Source organism: Coloeus monedula, assembly GCF_965178545.1.
Source record: "Coloeus monedula genome assembly, chromosome: 6".
In the NCBI taxonomy this organism is placed as follows: Eukaryota; Metazoa; Chordata; class Aves; order Passeriformes; family Corvidae; genus Coloeus; species Coloeus monedula.
The window spans coordinates 38395005-38422241 of record NC_138786.1 but is presented as its reverse complement, the minus strand read 5'-3'; the positions used below and the strand labels follow the sequence as shown (position 1 = coordinate 38422241).

Below are 27237 nucleotides of genomic sequence, written 5' to 3'. Positions count from 1 at the left end.
CATTACCTATTAATCCCAACTATACTGACAGCAAAAGGTTAAAAAGGGAATAAATTAAGATTATTGTCAATCATTACATACAGAAAAATAATTAACTCGGTATGTTTATTTATCTATTTTTTACTAGTTGATTAAATGAATGATTGATGACAGGTTCCCTGGTTTTTTTTTTTCCTTCATTTTGTCAGTGTAAATGATCAGTATGAAACTAAATGGAGATATTAAATTTAAATCATTAGAAGCATAAAATATAGAGCAGATGGATCCAGATTATTTCAACTTTCTTGTTACTCTATTGTAACTTAGTAAAATGCATTTATATATACACAAAAAGCTCCATTAATAGCAGAAATAAATAGTAACCTTACTTTCCTCTCAAATATTACATATTCAGGCTTCCCTTTTAAAAAAGAGTATTTTAATAATTTTGTAGGGAAATTGTGCAAATGAATGTACTTATCCTATTTATCCTCAGATAAATATACAATTTATCATTGGATAACTCATAGCTAACAGTTTCTGCAAAGATGCCAAAGCATTCTTAAATGCTGACTGGTGTTCTGAATAACACAATCCTAGCATATAATCTTTGGGGAAGATATAAGGGAAAATGTGGGCACAGTCAACTGCAAAATTGTCCTTTGGGTAATGTGAGAGATGAGGAAAGAAAGTGAGCTAGAGAGTCAGCAGTCTCTTGTCTGTCCATAAGAGTACATTCAGTGTCCTCCCAGCAGAGAAATGATGAGTTAGGCCACTACATATGCAAGGATTTTCTTTTCTCACTCACTTCACAAACAAGAGAAGCAAGACCTAAGTTCTGAACTCACCCCAAATTTTTGAGGACAAATGAAATCCCAGGACTCTGAAGTGAGGAGTGAAGCACAGTTTTCCCTGAGCTGACCAAAAATTGCTGGCCAAAAGTTAAGTGCAACTGCATTTTTGAAAGTTAAAGGAATTGACCCAGAAGTCTGAGGAGACTGCTTTTATATAGGATTAAAAAGAAAGTAAAATATCTTTCTCCCAGAGCAATTCACAGTGGTAAATGGTTGAGAGCTTGAAACCTCTGTCTGCTACTTACAGAACTTACTGTGGAGAACACAACTGAAGGAAGCCACTGGCAAAATCTGTGGCTTACTTTCCACCTCTGAAGAAACTACCTGAGTCTGAAGCAGCCATTTTTTTTGTTCAAGACAAGTCTCATCTCTTTTCACTCCTTGGAAATACTAGAGACGGCTGAGCTCAAATCATGCAGATAGTCTGAGTTCACTTAACACTAATTTTGAACCAGAGGATGTCTGAATTCAGGAGGAATTATTTTCTTCCTATTGCCATACAAATTCTGGCTTCAGTTAATATGCTCTCTTACAAAGTAATTTTCCTCACAGACCCCTAATTTTTGTGCACAACAGTATTAGGATTGTAGAGGTGACTTTGAGGCAGGTCTGGGTTGAAGGGAACCGCTTGTGTATGCACAGGAAGGATTTCCTAAGCTCACTCATTTTGGGTGTGCTGTGATTTCCCTTGTCCAGATATGAAATTGATTCCAAACATGACAATGCAAGTTGTCTGAATAAGACAGGTGTCAGACTGCAAGGTGTCATAAGGAACTTTTCAGACAACTCTTAACAGATATTTTTTTTCCCAGAAATCTGAATTCTGTGGGTAAGATAATATTGCACTCCTACTATCCTGGCCCATTCAATATCATAACTGTGAAGGCCACTTGCCCCAGAAGATTACTTCCCTAGTCTCACCTTGTGGTGCCTGTTCTCTATGTTCAGTTCTTTCTATCACAACCTATTCCTACTGAAAGAATTATGCCATTGAAACAAAATATAAAATCAAGGGTAACCTTCAGCATTCACAATTATTCATGAGAATTCACCTCTTGACATTGTTCAATCCTTATCAGCAAAAGGAATCCAGAACTACATCACAATGAGACAGACATTCATGTTAATTCCCAAAGTAAAAAACCCGCCAAGATGACATGTCTATATTACATGGAACTGTATATCAAATATATGTCACTGGGTTAAACCAAAGAATATCACTTTGGAATAGCTACTGAAAGTTTTACTTTTGGTTTTTAAGACAGTGTTACGGAAGTATTGTGTTCTGCTGTGGTTTCCTCCATTCTCAAAATATGTTAGAAACTGGGATAGGACTCAAGTAAGAGCTCCAAGAGTGATTAGACTTCTAAAAGTCATTCCCTATAGTGAAAGGCTCAGAAAGCTCTATTTAGTTACTGAAAAGAAGGTTAAGAGGATCACAATACCTACATGTGGAAGAGATTTCTGACAGTAGGCAGCTCATTAATCTAGTGAAAAAGGCATAACAAGATCCAGTGTTTGGATGCTGAAGCTGAAATAAGACTACAAATGAGGCACACTTTTTTCACAGTGACAGTAATTAACCATTGGAACAATCTGCCCAGGGATGTAGTTGATTCTTTATCATTTAAACGCTTTACATCAACATTAGATACTTTCCAAAGAGATAAGCCTGTGTCTCAAACAGATGCAGAAAATACTGGATGAGGTTCTGTCTCAGGTCTGCAAGAAGTCAGCCTGGATGCTTATCAGAGCTGCTCAACATTGTACCTTAACAAAACAGTTCTTCGAGTGCTCTGCACTTCCAGGACCAATCACCTTATGGCCATCATATCTATCCTTTGCGTGCAGTTCACTTCAGACTGAACAGATGCTGTCTCCAAAATTCACCTTCCTGTTTGACAGATAAAATGAGAACCCTCTCAATGCAGATATGGACATCTTCACAGATCATCCCATGCCACATTCACTGTCTGGCATAATCGCTGCTGGAGACCAAGCTACACCAAAAACTGCCAATAAGTACATTTTGTAAAGCTGTTTAAGCACTGACTTTTCCAGATGCTTCTACCCAAGGAACATCTGTTGGGCTGACTCTAAGCTAGTGGTGAGTGAGTAAATACATAGCAAATGGCTTCTCATAGATGCCTGTGTGTAAAATCCAGTTCCTTTATGTCTAATGAGTTTGTTGGAGAATCAAGAAGCTCCATGGGTACGTTGAAGAAACTAACAACAAATGTATGATTAGGTTAGGTGAGCTGCTAATTTTCCTCTCAGCTCCTTAGTAACATTCAAAGAAGAAAACTTGTCCTTCAAATCTTCAGGATAGATGCTGGAACAAAAGAATAGCAGAGGAAAAATAAAAAAAGTCGGGAGAGATAGAAATTACAAAGAGCAGGACAAGAAGAGTAAATAACAACACTGATACACAAAATAATCAGAAACAGCTGATATATAGAGGTAAAGAGAAAATAGCATTTTAAGGTATTAAGTAGATGACAAAAAGAATTTACCTTCAGAAGAACAAAATTAAACACCCCATTTATTCATCCCTAGGAAGGGATGGAAAGAACCATCTAAAATTTAAATAAAAAGCCCCAAAACTATGCACTTGGAATGTTGTAGGAGGCTGGAAGTCCACAGAAAATCAATCACACCTGGACTTGCCATACAACATACTTGTTACAGGCTTTTTTAGATTTTATTAGAATATCTAGTTATTATATTTTTTTTTCTTTTGACACTTAAAAGATTGGCAGTGGACTACAACATCTTTAAAAATTACTAAAGGGAGGGGTTTTCCTATTATAAGATACACCTAATTAAGGCAATATATCACAGAGATTCAATATAAAATGGATTAGCAATATTCTTCCTATTTGATTTCTTCATTATCTACCCTGAGCATAAATCTTCATGATATTCTGAAAAATTTCTCCTCACAGAAATGGGTTAAATTTCTAAATGGGTTAAATTTCCTTTCATTAAATATAGTGTTCTTGCAAAGGACATGAAGAGAGTGTTACTACTTAAGAACTGGACTCTTGGTCTTAGGACATGGGAAGAGGGCTCTATTCCCTGCTCTTACACACACTTCTCATGGGATATTGAAAAAGTCACTCTTGTCTTTGTAAATGTGCTCAGCAGCTGCTTCTTATGATCAGATTACCAAAGTGCTGAAATCTTTTGAAAATCTGGCTATTTATTTTGTTGCTGAATAGGATCAGAGATCTTTTGAAATCTGGCTCCAGTTGGAGTGCTGTGCTCTTTTGAAAAGCTAGCCCTAAATCTGTGTATGCCTCAATTTCTCTATTAGCATTATCAGCACTGTTCTGCATCAAGAGGATGAGAAACAGCTCGCATACACAGTAATTCAAATTTGAAAGGGGATATATAGATGTACAGTTGCTCTTATAATTGTAGAAATACAATATGTACCTATAAAAGAAAATAAAAAAGCAGTCCCTGATTTTTCCTAACCTTCGCACAAATGGTTTTCTTTAAGATCTAAAGTGAGGTAATGTTGACAATGTTATTCTACTTGCTATAGGTAAAGTTTGGGAATTGTCTATATGTATTAAAATGTGAGCAAAGATATTTCTCTGTCTTCCTTTTATAATTATAAATATGCGTTTAACTGCTTTACAGATGATGAAATAAGACACAGAATTTTGCCTGTGGTACCATCCCATGCAAAGCAAAGCAAAAACAATTTGTACAGGATAAAAGCAGAATTCAAAGGGACAACACACACATGCTTGTGCAGATGCACTCAGCTAACTCCGTGAGTAAGGATTATAGGGAATGATGAGGTCAAGCACTGAAATTAAGGTAAGAATTTTCTAACAGCTCCATTCAGGCAGACAACACTGCCACAACTGGTATTTACCTGTTTTCTTAGGCATTTGCCCTTCTTTCCTTCCATAGTAACAGAAAGTGCAGTATGACTAAAACCTTTGAAATTTAGAATAAAAATATTCACTTTGGCTTAAAAGCTAGCAAATAAACAGAAAAATATGTTTCTTAAGGGAGCTTGACATTTTAAAACAACACAAGTTCTCCAGCTGTGTAGTGATTCTCATTTTGCTCGTGATCTCAGGTAGATATAGAGGCTTACATGTTCTCTAAATTGTAAGCTCTATATGAAGGGTGTTCTTTAATTACTGACAGCTAATGAAAACAGTTTTTACTGATCTCTCTAATGTCCTGGGAAAGTCTTTACTATGGATTCATTGTATTCTACTTCATATCCCTGATTGAAATGGGAGACCACAAGAGCATAGGGATTTGGTGGAAACTCGATTTCCTTCCTCTGGCTTCAAAGAGCACAGTTGCAGAAATTAAGCTGCATTGATAGTGTGGTCAAACTTTGGTCAGACTGTGGTTATACTTGCATATTATTTAGATATAAAATCACTGCACCTTGGTTTTAAAAACTGCTGGATCTACCTTCAGTATCTAAATCTTGCTCCGTTGACCAAAGGTATCGAATATAACTATTACATGAAAATAAATATTATTAATAAATCCATACACTTGAAACTTCACTTCCAGGGCTCTCTTATTTATGCCAAATATTGGGACAGTCACTTTAGAAAATGCTAGTAAATATACAACTGCAGACATATGATATGGGAAACACAGATTTTCTACTTCAAAAAAAAAGATTTTGTGTTTTCTTTCATTTCATACAAAATATTTTCTCTGAGACATAATTTTTTACTTGTAATGTTGAATGATGTAACTCTTGGTAAAACAAATATTATAAAAGCCCATTCAGTTACCCTGCTTTGTTCCCTCTAAGCATCCCCGTCTGGGTTTTTTTATTTGTTTGTTTGAGGGGTGTTTTTAGGTTTCTGCTGCATTCATTATCAGTTCGTTAATCTATTTCTTCATACAGATGTATTTATTATCCCTGCAATAGATATCCCTCAACAAGATCTAAAAGCAGGATTCATTCAGTGGGAGATATATGGTAGAAGTTCAGATGACCCAGAAAACCAATAAACTACAATAATAGAAGACTAAGCTCTATTGAATTTAGCAGGGCTCTATGTACATCCTTACATTCTCTGCCCAGCTGAGGAGACTAAGGTATGAATGCTATACTGAAACTTAAATCCAACCACAAGGTCCAGTTCCTCAACCACTTTCATTTGTAAAATGGTGCACTATGATATCAAGCTTGACTGAAGAGTGTCCAAAGTACTCATAGCAAAGGCACTTTCCTTCTGTTCAGAAAAGGGTGAATAAAAAGACAAATAAAAAGTTCCATCAGATATTGCAATCTGCAGATAGCAACAGCCTTTTTTCATTTTACATATCAAAAACTACAGCAGTGATTACTGTTCCTGATTACTACAAGCAAAAAGCAGAACAAGCGCTTTTGGCACACCGGATTCATTGCACATCTGTAATTGGCTAACCCCATCATGTGCGTTATTGCAAAAAGTTTTGTATACTGCTCATATAATTTAAGATATTCATGCTTCTAAAAAAGACCACCTGGAGCTAACCCATGCAACATAAAACATGAATGTAAAAATCATATGGAAGCATTTTATTAAGAGCTTTGGAAAAGAGGACTGTTGTGGCACTGACTTTTATTCAGAAATTTCTACTGGATGAAAATCCGTATCATTATAGTGACAAGAAATTAACTTGGTTTTAATGTGAACGTTTTCCCTGACTTATTTTAGTATCACTGCTAAGTTTGGAGCCAAAGCAACCATCAACACTATACTTCTCCTGACATTTACCTCTGCAAGTCTGAAGCCCATGCTCTTGCCAAAACCCACTCAGTCTATACCATCAATTTTCTCAACCATGAATTTTAATTGCAACACCCACCACCTTTTAGAAGGAATGAGGAAAGTGTATTCTCAGCTGAGGAGTAAATTTTTACTGACATGCTAAAGACTACTATACACAAAAAGACATGCACATTGAAAGGAGAAAGAATGAAGTGAAAAGTTAAAAACTTTGGGTTTCTTCTAAATATTAATATTCTTCACCAGATTGTTTTCATTACCAAGGCTGCATTAAGGATGCAAACATGTAGAGAAAAATGCAGGACTACAAAAAGGAGAGAGTCAGCCCTGGATGCTGAGTACAAGATGAAGACATTTTGCATATTTGGGGTTTCAGCTATGGACTCAAAAAACCCTCAAATGGCTAAGAATAATATACTGTATTAAAAGAACATAATGAATATGCAATGTTGACCAAATCATTGTAACAGCACAAGAAGAGAAAGGAAGATGAACTGCAGTGTTACAGAATGGAAATACAATAGTTGCTGCGAGTGAGAGAAAAGACACTAAAGTCACCTTTTCTATTTCCTTGCTCTTAAAACACTTACTGTTTGGTTTTTTTCCTATTTAATTGTTAAGTTTCAAGGGGGAGTTCTAGCAATAAACAACTCTTCTAGGGACTGACATCTGATTGACAACACTTTAGAAAAAGTATTAATTTGTTATCAGCAGTAAATATTTTGTGTCTCCACAGAAGTGATGGATAGAACTTTTTATGGTACAAATAAAGCACCATGAGAAAGTAAATCATTCTATCATTTCTGCTAGCAGAACTGGCATGATCAGGTAGGTTCATTTATGCGCTGCTTCATCAAAAAAAAAAAAAAAAAAAGAAGAGCTGAACTTGAAATGCTTTTCCCATTATTTCTGTTCTGCTTCACAAAAAACCAAAACCTTTCAAAAAGTCTTTTAACTCCAGTAGCCTAGCATTTAGAACAGCAACGAAAACATTAAAATAATAATAGTAGTAGTGGTAGTAGTGGTAGTAGTAGTAGTAGTGGTAGTAATAATAATAATAGCAACAACAACAACATTCTCATACTAAAACAAATAAATTTTAGGTTTGATTTACTAAGCTGCATCGATCGTGGTCTATGATCCAAACATCATAGTAATTTGAAAATTTTAAGTCAGCATTCAAGCCGTGTTTATTCCCAGTTTCTTGATGCTCATATCCAGAGCAGTTTCTGTAGAAAAACACAGAAACTCCTTTCTTAATAGTAACTTTCACTTCAATCCACTTTCCAAGATCAATTAATTATACAGTTAATGTGTTTCACTTGGCTCTGCCAATATAATGTTCTTAAAGTATTTTAAAACCATAATTGTTATGAACTAGGACACCAAATGCCTTACAAATACTTCAGTATACAATGCATATCCTAGCTAATTGCACTTGCAATTTCAGAGATTTGAGCTAGGTTTGTTTGATAAGAACAGCTTTCCATTTATCCACATTTGTTGAAAAAATATAACAATCTTATCCCTTTCGGTACAGGAAATTTCCCAGTGTTTTGCCTACAACTGCTTTGAGGCTAAAACAGCTCAATACTACAAACTTCACTTCACCAGCACTGGCAAAGTATGGATTATCCTAAAAACTTATCAGTAACCTGAACTCGAAAGACTTGTAGAATTGATTCTGTACAAGCAAGCACTTAAATAAACCTTATCAAGCTCTTCTGCCTTTTCTGCATCATTAGAAGTTTTATTATATCTTACTGCTAAAGAGCCTATACTGTTGCCAGAATTATTTCACATTTCTAATATACATAAGCCCATTTTTTCTTGAATTTTTCTAATCCCATTAGATTTTATGCTTAATGTCTCTACTTGTCTTTGCCAGCATCCTGCACCTCAGACATTCCAGCTTATCTTGCTATATATTTCCCTTTAATTCACTAAGTTTTCTATAAATACACATACATACTTTTTCAAATTAATTATTTTACTGTCATTCTGGAAAAGTATGCAGTTTTAGAGTTTTCAGGTGCATAGGAAATTATAATTTCATAATTTTTTCTTTAGGGGTCCTAGTCAACTTTTATTCTAATTTTTTCCATCAGAATTTTTCCTCACAATCAATTTCACTCATAAGTTTCTCCACTAGGCAATTAGTCCCTCAAATGCACTAAGTATATCGGTTGACACCCTCCTCCATTTGCCAAATTTGAAGTTAATCAGGTCTTGATCACTTGTCACCAGGCAACCACCAACTCTTAGTCCCATATTCAATTCATCTTGTCTGTGACAGTGAGATTCAAACAGAGCTACCTCATTTTGGGTCCCATATCTTTCATACCAAAGCACCATCAATAATTCTCACAGAGAACATTCATGTTTCACCAGTGACCTCCTGAAATTTTCAGCACTTGGTTTCTGTTACATTCAAACAACAACTAATCATCTTTAACTCAGGTAATAGGACGAAGACTAAGGTACCTCCTCATATGGCTGCATTGTCCCTATGGCCGCATAAACAAGTTTACAAGGGACAAACATTATGTTTACAATCAGCGGTTGATACTGATACATAGTCAGAGCACGATAGTGGCCTATATATAAACAGGGATCAGATTGTCATAAGAACAATGCCTGCAAGGCAGGGAGAAATAAATTACAGGGCTGTAAAGAATTCTCCAGCACAAGAGTAGAAATTCTGCACAAAGGATTTGGATTTGGAGACCTTTTTCCTATCAAGGAATACCACCAATTCATCTGCATTATTCTGTTTTCATCTCATTGACTTTTTCACACCAAACTTTGAAAAACAGTGTCTTAGGCCAAACACACTAAGGAAGAAAGTAATTCTAACTTTGCCCTTATAGATGGTTTCCCTGAAACAGAATTGTGTAGGGGTTCAGAACAGAAGGCTGGTCTCACTGGAGGTCTTGTGTGTTTTAGCAGGGAAAGGCATGTACTATCTTGCACTTCCTGCTCAGAAGACAACACTCCATTTAAAATATAAAAGGCTAACAACAGGTAATGTTATTTAAAGTGTTTCCACAATGAGATCATCCTGAAGAGAACAACTTATTTATCTCTTATAAATGCATACACATCTAGCACAAAAATTATGAGAAAAAGATATTAAATTAATGAAAGTAATTCCACTTGACATTTGGGATAACAATTACCATACTTTCCAATTATCATTATTGCTTATTTTCTTTCCCAGAGAATTCAAAGTGCTAGACTTATTTCCTCAACCCCAAGCCCCACAATGTGATATGGCATCAAGTTCATTTTCAGCCTAGAATTACATACTTTGTTTATTTTGAGAAAGGAACTTTTGAAAAACATGATAGTTTGAAGGAAAAAAAGTGTAATTTTGTTTTAAAGCATAATTTTTCTTCTTGTGTTTATCAATTTTTTTAATCTCTCTACCAATGCAGACTTGAAGCAACATTGAGTGCTTTATGGCAAGGAACTTTTGAGAATTGTATTTACTTACACTGAACAGGAACAATTTAGACAAGAAATATTTCAATACACCACAAATACTTTTGAGGGCATCTGATTTCTCCTCCTATGATATATAAATTCCAGAACACAATTGTGTAAAACTAATTAATTGTAGAACATGGAACAATAAAAGTAGAGATGGCTAAACTAAAAGTCACATTCTTTACACAACCTACCAGTCAGTCAGTAGTATTTACTGAAGTCCTTTTTCATTCCTCAGCTATAGTCTCTCACTCACCTCTTCTCTTACAGCAGAAGTAAGAGGTTTTTTACCTATGTAATATAAAATGTAAATTTTTGTCTTCGAAAAATAAAAATTATAAACCCACTTTTAATTTGATGTACCTGAAGTGGTCTTACATATTCTAGTTTCCACATGCCACACCATTCAACAGGAAATAAGGCTCACGGCCCTGCAAAAACACTGGTATCTCCAAAGACAGAAATTAACACCTCACTTCAATTTAAAAAAAAAAAATAATAAAATATTATAGCTATTTCAATCTCATCATGCAAATTTCCAGGACAAGGGTTTGCAAAATTAGGCACAGAGTGCCGGATTTAATTGCTGCTTCAAAAGAAACAGAAATTGTAAAATCTGGGAACTCTGTTCAAGGCAAAGGGTCACCAGCCTTCTTTTTATAGTGACAGAGGTCCTGAGTCAGAACCAAAGTCCCAAAAATTATTACCCAAAATCAAAATACACAGCATGACTTTACGTCAACCAAACACATTCAACACACCAAAGAATATCACCGTGCCTCACACTCCTCCTCTCCCTTCCTCTTTTCACGACAAAAAAAAAAATCAAAACCAAAAAACAAAAGGAAAAACATGTGGCTTGGCAAAAAAATCCACAATATAATGGAAAAGAACATGCATGAAAACTTGCATGATCTTTGAATGCTTTGAGAAACAGTTTGTACTAAAAGTGCAATGAAATTTGAAGTCAATAATTTGAAGACAATATTCTAAAAGACAAAGGTCCTCACAAGAGTTTGATGTTGGAACAGGACTACAGGGCCTAGTATCAAAATGCACAAGAGGATTTCAAGTGCCATGCCACATAAAGCACCACTTCCTGGCTTAACACACAGCTTATCCTATGAAACTACTACCATTTCCAGATAACTTTCAGAAAACTCATATTTGAATTCAAAAAAATGATCAGCATCTCATTTACTATTGTCCTCAGAACATACTCCAGACTCAGAAGAAAGAGTTTTGGAAGGATGGAAACAGAGGAGAGTAGTACTGTTATTCATAACACACTGTATGTACTATCAAAGACAATTTTATTCCTACTGACTATAAGTAACATCTTGATTATTTTCTTCCATATAGAATCATATCCTGGTCTTTAAGAACTGTCTTTAAACTCATTTGCTATAAGTTGTGTGTGTATTTGTTTGTGACTGAGACTTCCTACAGACAGAAAGCCTTAGACAATGTACTAAAAGAAAAATGACTGAAGTCTGCTGTATTAGAGGATGGAAATTTTTTCCATTTTTAGCAAATGTCAGATCATTGGCTATTGCTTCTAAGATTAATAAAAGTTATAATGGTTTCTAGATCGCCTCTAAATAAAGATTACTATGAATGGAGAAATGATTTACCAATAGTCACCACAATGAGATTTCTTTAAAGGTTACAATCATCAGTTATTTAGCTGAAACACTGCTGAGAATGCCTGGTCATTTCTTGAATAATGCATAATGTTCATTGCAGATTTGATCTGTATTATAACAGTACAGATATTTCTAAAATAATGGAGAAAACTATCTGTTACTTTCCAATTGCTCAAGATATTTCCATGAAGTAATCGACTCTGAAAATATTATATGGAGTTACCTGAGTTCTCATTTGCAAGCACAACTTGTAGTGATCACTACAGAATAGGCACAAGAAAACAAACTCATCAGCCTTTACAGACTTCCAAGAAAAGCTGTGATAAATACAGGGCAGAGTAAAGCACCTTCCTGAAATACTAAATTAAAATTATTAAATTGCTCTATGGTACTGGGGGACAAATTTAAAACTAAGCTTTTAAAATTAATGATTAACACAAGCAGACCAACACATTGGGGGAAGAAAAAAAATTGCAGTTGCCTACACAATGTAAGTACCTCTCAAATGATTTTCCAAATGTCTTTAAGTCTATTCAGAAGATTGTTTGTGCACATACAAAGTATAATGTCTAGTGTTTTATTGTAGGTTTATCAACCATACTTCACATGAAGCTGCAAGCTATTTATGTGAGCTTGTTTATACATATGAACTTCTTCTAGGGCAGCAAAAAGCAACCTTAATAAATGAAACTGAATTTCTTTTGATGTAATTTCATGAATGTTTGATCAGAATGTGTTAACAGGTTTCTATGTAAGGAGAACTGGCGAAGTCATAAAATATACCTGTACTATACAGTTAAACCTGCTTATGGGGAATTATACAATGAAACATTCTTTCATCAAGCATTGTTTCTATATACTGACACATAAATAATACAGTCCTACTTAGGATAAAGCTAAGCACCCAAACAGAAGGAAAAAAAGTCAAAACCCTTCCTGAGCCCCCACACCCCTTACACGTAAAGGAATGAGAACCACAGCACTAGATGGCTGGAAGGGCAGGGTTATTCTATCAGATAGGGTGAACAGACATTAAATATTCCCAACTCTTTTATAGGGAGAAACATTAATCTAGATTGGACTATTTATGCTGTTGCCTAAGATTATGATTTTGTTCTGTAAAATTATTTTCTTCATTAGAATCCTTGCACAAAAAGGAAGATTATATATTCAGGTATATATTCCAGAAGAGGATAATGAAAAATAGATCCCAGATACTCTGGAAATATACACAGAGATCGGCAGAGCTCAGACTTTCAGTAACACAGGACAGCTTGTAGAAGCACAGACAGATCATAGATTGCACAGCAGAGTCCACTTTACATCTAACTTGAAATACTGTTTAATTGCCTGAGAATAAACTCTCATCCTGTAAAAATGGGGAACATTTGCATATTATATCAGAAGCCTAATGAACCATGTTATACTCATGCCCTGGATGATGTAATTATTGCCTTTTCGTCTCCATGAGAATTATATATGATGTGGCAGATAATATAAATTAAATATATGAAATGATGTAACTATGTCCAGCTACTAAATCCTCAGCCTGAAACTGCATTGGTTTTTGCCCTCCATGCCTCTCTCCATTCACTGAAAATTATAACTTTCCTTAAATAGTATCACTTCCTTTAAATGGAAAAGCAGGTAAAAACCCTTTGCACCATCAACACAAGACAACACAGACAACTGTGGGCTGATAAATAAGATTCTATTTCTACCTCCTCCCTCCACCCTTAAATGTAGCTTTTTTGTCGGCCTCATGATATATACATTCTATCTAATTTAGTGTCGACTAAGAGTTCATTGTTCATAATTTGTGGAAAAAATCCGAAGTGCTCAAATCTCATATGCCTCTTCCAAAAATATGCTTCCTTCAAAATGTGAGATCAGTAGCTAAAAATAAAGGAGAGGAGTTTTCTGTGCTGTCAAAGCCAGGACACCCAGAAATCCCAGGTTTGGTAACCCTGATTTCTGGTTTTGCATCTTACTCCTTAATTTAAAACACTTATCAGACAGAGATCTCACTCATCCAGATGGGTAACCTAAGCTGAAAAAATAATAAATTACAAAAATATTCACTTTACACAGGTCATTGGAAAGACTATTTAGGAGCAAAATGCACACAGCCTCTAGTTTGTGGCAAGTCACATCTAACATTGCTTTTGCTGCCCAGCTGCTTGTTTGAGCATTAAAAGAGGGAATTTAATACTGAAAACAGCCTATTTTTTGATAGATGCCTACTGGCTCAGAAGTCAAAATAATTTCTATAGACATAACGAGAGGATAAATAATATCCTAGTCTCTCACCTGAAAATTTACACATGTGGATGTGATGCTTTCAAACTTCAGAAATACGTGATTCTACCTTTAATGTATAGCCAGAAAATTAAGACATTGAGCTCTCAATTCAAGGAATAATGCCATGTTCCTCTCAAACACATCCTTATGCAAAATACTACAACAAAGCAACACAATAACAGCTAAATAACTTGAAACACTTTAGTCTACATCGCCCAGAAGACTTACAGCTGTAATAGTTATGTTGTTAAATAAAAAATAATTAAAATAAGAGGTTTATTTCACCTTCACATGGTGTCTTTCTCATGCAGACCTCAGATTTCCACATTTGAATCCCTTTAAAGGATTTGATATGCAGGGAAAGAAGAAAGGATGAAAGTAAAAATTTCAATTTAGAGGTTACTAAAGGCTGCCATACTCTGTAGTACACAACATATTTACTCCATACCTTTTACTGATGTATTAGGTGGAGGTCCTTCCATCCTCAAGTTCCATGGAGGATCACCTTGATTAGCAAAGTCCCTCATTTTCAGATAGCTAATTGTAAGTCGGATGATGGATGCCTTGTCAAGCTGGCTGGTAATGGCTGCAGGCAGTGGCAACAACTTTGCCAACTCATAGAATTCAAAATTCTCCTTTCCCCGGCGAGAGCGAGCAGCATCTCGGGACTTTTCCTTCCTCAAAGCTTGTAAACTGAAAGAAAATAAACAAAGTAGGACATTCATCAATATTAGCGTTCTGTCACATTCAACCAATTTACTTTTTCACTGCTGGTCTCTACAAATTACATTTTCAAAATGCTGTTGCACATAGAGCTACAGATTTCAGGATATATAAAATGTTACTCCATGCTTGAATGATTAAAACTAATGACAGTATTTGAGTTTCAGTAGTAGCCAACATATGTAACTACTCTTAATACCACTTTCTTTTTAGCCTGCCTTTCCTTTGTCTGCTGTCAGTCTCATGAAAAAATTCCCAAGAATACTGTGTATGTGTGGGGTTTATCTGTCTAGGTGCCATTGCTTCTTCTGACTCACTGTAAGACAATTTTGCCTTAATTTTTGTCAAATTCTGACTCTTGGGAGAAGATTAAAAGGTGATTCAAGTGTTTGTCACCTCTGACAGGGGCTGCAGTGCAGCCAAGATGACCAAACAGGTTGTATAGTAACTGCTGAGACACAGAAGTTTAAGTCTGGTGTAATAATGTAAAACTTCCTGTGTTTAATGAAGCTGTTCTTTAGGAGTTGTTCAACTGTCTTTGCAGTGGAAGCAGTACCCTTTGTTAGTGGGGTGAGAAAGCAGTTATGTGATTCACATTTCTGACTGTAATTCGCTACCACATACATGGCAGACTGATCACTTTTTGATCAGAAAGGACCTTCTGCTTTACATGGAGCTGTTGGAAATGCTGAGACATTCATTTATTGCATAGATTGCATCTATGCAACACTGTTGCATAGATGTATCACTTGCTACCACCAATACAGAACACGCAAAGATAACTCAGATTTTACTCCTGGGCTATTTGCTTAATTGGTGCAAAACTCCTGAATGCAGTGTGATGACAGTGGTTAACAGCTGGGGGCTTTTTTCCCTTTTTTACACAGAGCAAAGCGTTCAACCTCAGGATATTACAAGCTTCACAGTACATCTGCCTCGATGGATACAGGTTGGTGCTGGTGCTGGTGTCTGTCCATCATTCTGCAAGGTGAGTAAAAACTGTTCTTGTACCTCATTAAGGGTCTATCTTTCCTTTGCTTCATTTGTTTACCCACTAATTTGATGAAGTTAAAGCCACAATTCCATTAGCTAGTCATTGGTTTACCACAGAGCTAGAATACAACCAGTATGTATAATGGAACAGCAAATGCTTCTCTCAAGCTTCCACAACCCTTCCTGAAACCCTGGATTTTATCAACAAAAAAGTCATAATGGCCAGATCTACAAAAGCACTCTGACATATGAAGTAAATCAGTAGAATTGAGGCACGCCGATATAACAACATGAAGCTAAGAGCTCTATTTTACCTGTTTTTCTAATTTGGGAATAAACTACAGAGTTTCTCTTTTTTTGATATTCTTAACCACCTGCATTTTTGTAGCCATCTTTGCCACTTCAGACTGGGAAGGGCATATCAGCTAGGCCCTTAACACACAAATGGAATCCCTCCATGACAGTTCCCTTAGTATGGTTAACACATTGCATTCCCTATACAATTCTATACCAATAGCAATTGTATTTAAAAAGACAGTCTGGCTAAGAAATAGGAATGGTGAGATAAAGGTACAGGAGAAAACAGCACATCTTACCCACAGGTAAAGACACACAATCCTACTGAATGACACAGTAAAATACATACTTGGTTTAATGAACTCTATATAGATGCTAGCACATTGATTTGTAAATTATATTCTAGTAAAAATGTACCTGAAAAATAATATTTCACAATGCACATTGTAGATGCATCTCTATCCAATTTCAAATTTTAAATATCTACCGTCAAGGATGTGGAAAATTCCTTAAAAGGTGCATTAGATATAACAGGTGGAAGTATTTGATGTATACACAGAAATACGGGAGCTACAGCTCTGTGGGGTATGAACTGTCCAATTAATTCCAAGGAAGTAGTATACCCTCCACAAGTTAAATATATACAACTGCAACATAAGGGAAAGGCAGGCAAATTTCTCTGCACAATTGCTTCCAAGTGAAAGCTCAATTTCATGGCACAAGACATGGCCTTTTCTGCCTGTCACCACCTTTTTTTTTCCCCAGAAGCCAAGTCTGAGAACTCAAGTCCCCAAATCAAGTTAGCAGAAGAAATGAGCTTATAGATTTGTTCTGAAAGTCTGCACCAAGAGGGTCACACCTTCTTTCCAAAGCATTTAAATATACCCCTATGTAAGAAAGGAGATTTTTGGAGATCCCTATTAAAACAAATCAGAAAAATTACAGATCTCAGCAACTTCTGAAACTGAAAATGTTAGAAATTGAATAGTGACAGAATATTCCTTAGAAACACCAAAGTCTAAATCCACAGTTTACAAGTCCTACAGAGGTTTCAGGAGGCTGCTGAAACGGAAAAATATATTGGAATGTAAACTTATGTAAAACCTTACTGGATCAGTAACAGTTTGCAGTGGAAGTCAGTTAAGCTGAAAAGTGAGGCTACTGGTGTCAGCAAACAGAATGATTGGAAAGCTGCCTATGTGTATGCAAACTTATACAACAAAAAAAGTAGAAGGGATGGGGAGCTGACATGATAGAAAAAAGAAACTCCTGAGAAACAGTATTAAGAATAATTCACTTTTTCTCCCAGACATTTGTTATATTGTCATTTGTGGAAACTTCATGGGGTGAATTAAGTCAAGGAATTTGTAACTTGGAGCATTTTTCTCTTTGCATCAGTGCCATTAAGCCAAATTTTAAAAGAGTGTCCGCTGATATGTGCACACAAGTCCTAATCTCTACTCTATGTAATGCCGCTAGGGAAATACACTATACTGTTGGACACTGCAGTTATGCTGATAAAATGGGTCCTTAATTTGGGAGCAGTGATTTCCTCAGCAGGATGCAGGAATTCATTAGATACAACCTAAACATGGCTGTTAATCCTCTCTGGCACCTGTGATGCTGATAGGCAACATCAGCTGCATTGTCAGATGCTCTTAATAAAGCAATGTACTGGCACTAATAATCCCAAGAGGATGCTAGAAAAGAGGAGTGTGAAGTTCCCAACAGAAAGCAGTGGTGCTGACACCAGACCAAAATTCATCTTGGCTCCTGTCATATGACACTGGGGCTAGAGGTGGTTCTTGGAACATAAATGAATTTATTAAGTATCAGGCTGCAAAAACTTAGAAATACACAGGCTCTTCTGCTAATAAGAAAAATTAAAGTGTGGGAAACTACACATGTTGACTAAGTGGATTTCAAACCAGTCAGAAAGCACCAAGAAAGCAGGCATCACATGATTAAGAGTTCTCAAATGACAGAGGAGATCCCCCAGCAGACAAGCAAATCTACATATAATATCCACAGTCCCAGCAAGAGAGTAACAGTGGGAAATATACACAAGGGATATAAATATTGCTTCCTGTGGAGAAGGGGTAGAAGCTAAGACAATTGGATAAGGGCGCATCACTGTACATTGTAAAAGGATGATGTTTTCATACAATGGTGAAACTTCATGCATTCCCTTAAGAAGACATTGCTCATAGAATTTCCATATACAGAGTCCACTAAAGAAGACTAAGAGGTTTCCAGCTGCTAGCTCCTGATAATTCTGAGAAGCAGTACCATATAAACAGGATATTTAATGGCTTGAAAACTAATGCTATTTTAGATATGGTTTCTAAAATATATTTTATTTTTCATTTTAGGGCCTTTCCAGATGGACTGATATAAAGGGGGTCTGGCTTTTACAGATGAAAGGGTACAATAAATACTACCATATAATTCTAAAATGGTATACATGACATTTCTGAAGTAGATTTTCTACTGAAGACACAGCAGATGCAGAAGACATGATAATATGGTGTTGCATAAAAGTTTTATTGGTACTCATAACTCACTTGTGATTTCATTGTGCTTGTGGTCATTCCAAGCTTAACCTACTCCATGTTTTATTTCACATAATTTTATATACTTTGCATTCATAAGCATATACATGCATCCATATCTGTGTGCACACCCACAACTTTCACTTGTCTGACCAACTGACATCTGTCGCTTTAAAGTTGGAACAATCACAGATCCTAATTTTTGCAGCATTTAATGGCAATCAAACATGTTACAGCACATCAACAGAAACACTGACCTAGACAAGGATTTTTTAGCATATGTTCACAGAATCACAGAATATTCTGAGCTGGAAGTGACCCACAAGGATTATCAAGCCCAGCTCTTAAATGAATGGCCTAGCTGGGGATCAAGTCTGTGATGTTGGTGTTATTAGCACCATGCTCTAACCAACTGAGTTAATCTCAGGGTTATAACAATACCTCTCTTCTGTGTCTCAGTTTGGGCACTAAGAATCAACGAAATAATTTAATTATGTGTATTTGCATTTTGAATGAAAACAGGAATGACTTCAGTTACGAATAATTTTTGCTTGCAATTTCAAAATATATCTTGAAAAGAGGTGCTTCACAGACTTGCCCAGTTCTAGAAAGGCAGCTCAAATTTACATTTCACCTACACTGTTCCCTTAAACCTAATGCAGGCAGGACCCCCCAAGCAGAGCTTCTCAGAAATATCGGCCTCCCTCTGCTCAGCCCCACATAACAGCACTGCTGGGATTTATGGTACCTTCATTGGACTTGTCACAAATAGAGATTGGATTGGAAGCAACGGCCATAAAACAAGGTTTGAGGGACAGACGGACTGCTGAGCTCAAGATATAGTGGCTTGAGCCAGTGGACAGCTTATCTGAGGTGTGCTATCATTGTTATTGCTCATTTCCATTCACGGGCACATTTCCATTCAGTTTTCTGCTTCACAAGCAGAAAAGTATGGCCTAGTCTCACAAAGGATGCACAGTATTTTTGAGAATGGCATTGAAATCCTCCCTGATTTCAGTACAAACTTTATAAACGCGAAAGTATACTAGAACAGAGCACTTTTTCTTATATTACTAAACATTTTCATACTTGTTAACCCAGATATTACTGAGCACTAGTGAATTTCTTAAGCCCCTAACAACAATATGGATTAGTAGCAGCAACTCCAGATATAGTATAAAAACAGCACTTAATATCTAATAATGTTTATAACAGGCTTTATAGAGAATGAAGCAATATGTCTCTGTGTATTTTTCTATTAGTCTTTTAAAGTCAAGGATCAAAAGGTCCACTGTAAACAGTATCCAACTCTCTAAAGGACAAAGTCAGATGAATATTATAACCATTTCACAGAAAAGAAATCAGATATAAGTAAAGGGTATGCAACATTAGAACACACAATGAATCTACTGCAAAAAATTTGGACTGGAGATAAGTGATCCAGCCTCCTCAGCCCTCTGAAAGAGACTTTAAATTATGTATGTCCCTCTGTGTAGAGTGTTTCCTAATACAAAGAACACAAGCAGACTTACTTGCTATTGAGCATAGTCATAGTATTACATGAAGCAATAAATTTATGCTGCTCCTGAGTCCAGAGCTGTGCATTTGTGCAATTCAATATGAGTTATACCAGAAAGATCCTCTTATATATTTTCTTTGTTCCACATTAATACGATGTGACATAATCTTCCCATACTTTGGATATTTTTGTATTTAAATCAACTTTTTGTCCCTTCCTCTTTTATTAATAACCTCTTTACATAATTTATGTATTTAAATAATAAAATGTAGTGGATGATTATGAAAATTTGACTAATACAAATGTTTATACATTCTGATCTATTACAGGAATAATCGATTACCTGTTCTCTCAAAGCCACATCCTTCCAAATCTTTTCTGGGGCTTCAAGCTGACCAGTGAAAACAACGAGGGCAGTTAAGCCCATTTAAAACAAGTATATTTAAAATCTGACTCTTAATGCCTGGGCAATTCATTAAGATAATGTCCTGCTCCACCTATAGGTTGCCACCCATAAGCCATGTTCTGTCATATAAAAATCTTTTTTCATATCGCTGATGTCATGGAACAATTAAACTTCATTAGAAGTTCAAATAATGGAATAGCATCAATATTTAAATGAACCAATTATTTGGAATATTTATTGATTTTTCTTCTATATGACTTTTCTTATTCTTGATTTTTTTTCAAAAGTTAATAGTGGCATTTCAGAAACAGTGTTCAATCCAATGGATATTAATCTGAACAGCAGTGCACATTTTCAGACTCCAAAACAATTATTTAGACTGTAGGAAAGATGAAGGAAGTAAAGCTGACTAACCTGCACTGCATAATTGTACATGTTGCAGTTGCAAAGACCAGTTTTGGAAGTCAAACATCACCATTGGTGGTAGCATGAGCCTAAGGCTTGTTATTATAAATTTTTTTGTTATTCTGTTTTTCTAAAGGTTATGCTCTAGAGAGTTCACAAATATGCATGAAACTGGATATTTTTTCAGTATAGTAGACACAAAATACAAAAGAATTAAGCAAGAGAACTAATGCTCCTGTAGATGTAAATTAAAAGAAGAAAAATCCTCTCTCAACCTTCTATGACTAATTCAATTAGTTCTGAAAAATTGATAATGAAAGTATGTTAATATGTTTACCTCTAATTTCTACACTACATTTTGCTATCTTTGGGGATTTCTTTGCTTTTGAGACAACTGTTTGACTTGATATCTTCTCCCTTTCTTTGCTTTTCCTTTTTTCTTTCTGCTGTCCCATTCATAGATTTCTTTTCACAAAGATTGTTTCTGAACTGAGAGTACAAGAACTTCAAGACTAATAATAACAGTTACAATGTTTAAAAGAGGACACTACTTTTGTGAGGGGAAAACCTCCAAAATCAAAAGCCGCATTAAATTTTACCTTCTTTCTTTTTAAGTTGATCTGAGAAGCCAGACGGCAGATTTTTATGGATTTTTTCTGCTTGTTTGCTTAGGAGATCCGAACATTGCTCAGTCTCACTATTTATCAATTAATCTAGCATGAAGCCTCAAAGGAGAAAGGTCGACTTGTATTAAAAATTCATCCATCAAAAATTCATCAAAGACTTCAGCATTTTAACTTGTGAACCTTTGAACACCTACATACTTGTCAGATCTGTGGTCATAGTTAACTGGAATCTATAGTTACCACACTGCCTGTACTTGCTCTGACACGAGCTGCTTGAAGAGACTTTCAGGTGAAGGTGCAGTACATAACCAAGTGAGGCAGACTGCTTCCTCAAACTGCTCTTTTCATCAGACAAAGGATATCTAACATCTGACTAAGTTCAAAGGCAGTAAAATCAGACCCTTTCAATGACCAAACACTTTTCAGGGGAACTTATTTTTTCCCCACCATAAAAAAATCACCATTCTTACAGGCAAGAATTTGCCAAAAAGGTAAATTAACCATTATCTGATATTATCATCAATGGCCTAGACCACAAATTAAAGCCACTTAATGCTGTCTAAGAAAAAATAATGTTTTGAGACTTTCTTTAATGTGTGAAGAAAGCTGTATAGTATAAGCTGGAAGTTAAAGCTGGAACCTTCAAGTTCAAGGTAAAAACTCTGCTGCTTAACTAATGCACTGCTCATAGCTGTCATCATTAATTTATGTTAGCCTCTGTAAACATCAAGAGTATAATAGGCCAATTTCACAACTAAATATAGATGCACATTTTGCCCTTATATAAATGGCAGATTGCTGCTGTAGATCATCACTGCAGCAACACGTCAGTAAAGATGCACTGTTTGATGGTCTGATGCTCACACAATATATAAAACCAGTTGTAATGGTTGTTTGGAAGCAAAGTGTAACATAGCAGCAAAATTTCATTTGTTCCACAAACTCAGGATATATTAAGCTTGGCTGACAAAGACTGTTTGATGTGCTAAATCAGTTTGACCTTCATTTTTGCTTTATATTTCTCATTTAACACATGAAATGACCATTATTTTTTCACTGTATAGGAAAATATCACAGAACTGATTTCTATTAAGACCTTTCTTTCCCTTGTAGAAAAAAAAAATACATTTGGCCAAAAGTGCTTTAGCAATTATTGCAAAACTTATAAAAAATAATACCTATTAAGCCCAGCTTTTTATTATACCAATAAGACTTGAGGTTGGTTTTTAGGAGTTGTGGTTTCACAGAAGAGGATCCTTTTATTTTAAACATGTAAATGTGGTTCAAGGAAAAGGTTTGTGTATGCTTGAACTAATCATTAAACTGAATGTTTTATCACCAGTACGTACCTCTGTTGAACCATATAAATAACAGGATTTAGTTCCAAAGTGAGTCATTAAAACATAATAATAGGAACATGGCAGGTTTTTAAGGATTACAAACTGCATCAATCCCGCACAATCTTTTAAAACTAATGTACACCTTGATACAAAAACCATTAAGTAAGCTGTGATACACTAGTTTAAATCCAAATTCTACAACTAGAACACTAGTGTTTCAGTCTTTTTTTTCTTCCTATGTTGAACTAAGCAATTGCCACCCTCCTGATAATAGAGAAACCGCAGTTTTATCAAGCAATTTTGCAGCACCCAATAAACAGCACTTTACCTTGGAGCAACTTGTACATTTCACACCTTAAATTTCTATTTACCAAATCAGCTAATCACTTCACAATTGAACTTCTCAGAACAAAAAATTATCAATTAAAGTGGTTGAAACTCCTGCAAATTATCATTTAGGAATGAAGTAATTGCTTTCATCAGGGCAGAAAAGCCCGCCAGAACAGAAATGTCACTTCAGATTAGTGTTCTCACTCCTGAAGCTATGGATGACACAGCTGATATAAGACTAAATGCCAAGACCAATCAATTGCTTTTGTGGCTCTGTTCTGAGCTGCTGTAAAAGGGGCCATTTTCTAGGATCTACTCTTCATTATAGTAAATGCTATCTCCTTGGTAACATAATTCCATTTCTCATAAATTCCGTCTGAGAGCATTGTCCTAACAATGGATGTTTGTGGAAAAGAATGCTGTTGGTTTAATGCAAAGAAATTAAGTGTGAACGGCTGTCAAAGTACTATAGTTTGATTCTTCTTAAACATAAATTGAAGTCTTTACATTAAAAACAGAATACTTTGGCAGAAATGAATGTTCTGAACTAGTGTGATATATTGCATTTGGAAGTGATGTATTTCTGATTGAGAGTTTAGACTCATTTTTGAATACCTATGTTCTGTCTATAGTGGGCACACTTATCCCAGGCAGAGATTTGTCAGTTTAAGAGAAAGTAGATAAACACTCCACTTATTTCACACAGTGCAGTTAGGAAATGTGAAACTGCGTAAGAAAACATGGTCTCATTATCATATGACATGCTATTTGTTAGCAGACTCATCTGCGTATAAAAGCTTTCTTTGAACTGAGCCCTTACTGGAAATATCTGTATTTCAATTTGTACTGTTCAGCTTCCTAAAATACTTAGAATCTGAGTTATGGTCTCCAATTAAAAGGATATCTGAGAAGCTAATTTGGTGGAACAGCAGCAATTTCCTGCACTGCTCTCCTCATGACTGAAGTTTGGAAACAAATTCAAGATTACACATTTTCGTTCAAAACAGGATGAAAAGTATTCCTCCCTCAATGAGCATAAGCAATTCCAATTAACAACAAGAAGACTTATGTGACAGGAGAATATATTACCACATATGTAAAGAAGCAGTTTATTCAGCATTAAGACGAAAAGTGCGACTTTATTATAGTATTTCTATGGGTAACCAAAGAGCGAGCACAGGTAACACTGCTGCCAGATTGTGACTGTAGTCCTGAATGATGGCAATCACATTAACACATGAAAAACTGCACCCATTAGGTGATGTGGGGAAAACAAGAGGGCAAGAGAGACACAGTGTCATGGTGTGTCACATCTGCCTGCTTGAAGTAAACATAATACTTTCAACTGCAAAGCTTCAGTCCAGGTTCTACACATATGCTATTTCATATGCCACACTAGCAATGCTATATAGCATCCTGCACTTTAAATATGAGCTTTACATTTTGGCCTAACTATAAGCTACTACCTAAATAAATCTCTCTGAAGTGAACAAAAACTATCCAAATTTCTGATCATGCTGCTTTAGAGAGTACTGTCTTTAAGAAGGAACACTTCAGGTTAGGAGTTTTTTATCTGGTTCTGAATTAATAGCTGTTATTTTCCTCACCTGTGTTAGAGCTATTGCAGAAACTTTTGCTGGAACATTTATATCAGCTATAGCCATTATTTTCCACAGCATTATTTTACCAGTGATACCTCTGAAATAAACAGCTACACAGGTGAAAACATTTTTGGCTTTTTATTTTTATAAAAGTTGTGTTTGCACCAGGTAGTTTATCTATACTGTTAACTTTTACTACTGCCAAAAGGCCCAAGAGCACAATGTTGCCTTCAGGCAACTCAAGTTTGCTCTTTAGAGATGACCTAAATAGGGATTTTGTTAGAGTTGGCTGTGCTCTCTGTAACTATCCGCTTCAATTTAGTTCCCAGAGCCAGGAAAAAAAGGCAAGAATTCCAACCTCTCTCTTTCACTGCTGCCACATAAATAATCTCTTAGTGGTGTGTTCTCAATTACTACAATGCTAAGACCCTTTCTGAAGAAAATAACATTCTTTATCTCCTTAGCCACTCTTACAATATCATCCTCATCATCTCCTAATTCTCTCCTTCCAATCTAAAAGTTATGTTAACAATGATAAGTCTATGCAGAACACACACAAGTTGTAGTTTTGAACCCTCCTCATGGGTTCATGGGAGTCTTTGCAAGGCTTTATGTGAAGAAGTGTTGAAGGGATACAGGACACACTGGCACTGCAGTCCAAAGGAGCTATTCTAGTTCAGAGCCACAGCTGAGCTGTCTTAAACCTGACAAAATATAACTTCAACAGGACAAACAGTGAGCTACAGGACCACTGCCAGCCTTGATCCCTGCATGTTTTTTGCTGCCTGTGATGAAACCTGTACTGACAGAGATCATATTGTCATTGATACTCAAGTACCCAGTTCTAAAATATCTCCAAGCACATCTTAAAAAAAACATAAAAATACAAACACATGCAACAACAGGCCTGGATGGTGGTATAGCTACCTTTGTTGGATGCTCAAAACCAAGTGATGCATGCAGAATTCTTATTCTGTAGTCTTAGGAAGACCCTGGTGCCTTCAGAAGCTCACTGGTGGATTTATTCAAGCTTGTTTTCCCAGAAGCATGAGATCCACTCTTCAAGGTGCATTGCTAGCTGCTGAACCATGGACTCAGTAGAGTATGAATGAACTTCAAGGCCTTTCACTCTTACCCCCTTTAGCAATTTAGTGTAAATTAGTGTCAGTAGAGCACAAGACAGCAAGATTTTCACACACAGACATTTCTTCTACCTATACTACAAGTGAATTAACTTTTATTACTGCTTACATATTCCAGGATGGGCTACAGCCTTCACTGACTTCCCTTGCAAGGGACTATATTTACTTTCCATTAAATGCTCTGGGACGTGGAAAAACTCTAAGTGCCACATACACAGGTGAAGGGTAGCAAGTCATTTGAAAAAAGATATTGTTACTTTTTCAGCAGTTTCAATACATTGGGATAAGAATGAAACCCACATTGCTTGCAGAAGAACTTCCTCCTTGTTCCCTTTACAGATACCAGTACTGGCCACACACATTTGGTTTAAGTGTTTCCTGAAGTGCCAAGAGTCTGCTGTCAAAGGTTATGCCCTCATCCCAGGGGGTGCGTCATGCAGTGGTAACTGCTGTGCTGGAGGTATGTCCCTATGTATTTTCATTTTCAGGTACTTGCAGCAGACCCAACATTTAATTTCTAAATCAAGTTTTCAGATATGGTACAGCAAAATCCAGTTCTCCTCAGAAACCACTTTAATTAGTCAGAGTAGACCTTCTGCCATATGGATTTTTTAACCAAAGTGTGATATTCCAAAACCTTTCCTTAAAACACACTCATCATCAATTACAACTCTAGAACTGTAAAAAATAACACTTAGACAAACGCCTCAGAGTTTTAACAGTTGACATAAATCTCATGCTCTAAGTAATTCTTATCTTCTTTAACAATATTCAACTACCAGCAAGATTAACAATATCCTAAATCCATCAGACTGCATCAAAGGCATTAAAATTATCAGGGCTCTGAAATACTGTCCAGCAGTTGCTACAACTACTCCTCAACCTAGTAGTAAAAGTCCTTGCTAACACAATTCCTCAAAAAGGGCCAACCAGTCACAGAGATGAGAAATGTGAGTGACATCAAACCACAAAACAAAGTACAATGCAGAGGCAAGGGCCCCTTCTGAAAAGCTCCTTGCCTTGAGTGACCTCTTAATTACCCAGCAGATAAAGTGCCTTCCTGCAAAGTCTTACAGGTCTAGATCAGAGAGGAATATCATGATTATCTAGGAATCATCTTCAACATGAGGCAGGCCATATAGCATTACCCTGTAAATCTGGTTTCTTTTGCAAAAGTATCAATCCTAATCTGGAAACTCCAAGATGTAAAGAATTTCTATTGCTAAGCAGCTGCACTGTTTAAATTAGCCTCACCATTAACAT

The 27237-nt window shown here is 36.0% G+C and overlaps 1 protein-coding gene across 6 annotated transcripts in view; it reads right to left on the bottom strand.

Moving 5' to 3' along the window:
* Window positions 1-27237, bottom strand: part of NPAS3 (neuronal PAS domain protein 3) — a gene marked incomplete at its 5' end in the record, with an annotated part of 598664 nt that overhangs the window by 404009 nt on the left and 167418 nt on the right. For 4 of the 6 annotated variants that reach the window (XM_082282980.1, XM_082282978.1, XM_082282981.1 and 1 more), the window contains one exon: window positions 14489-14733. In XM_082282980.1, coding sequence (XP_082139106.1) covers window positions 14489-14733 — 245 coding nt within the window. Of the gene's footprint in view, window positions 1-14325; window positions 14377-14488; window positions 14734-27237 lie in introns of all 6 variants that reach the window. The other 2 variants (XM_082282977.1, XM_082282979.1) reach the window with 1 other exon arrangement.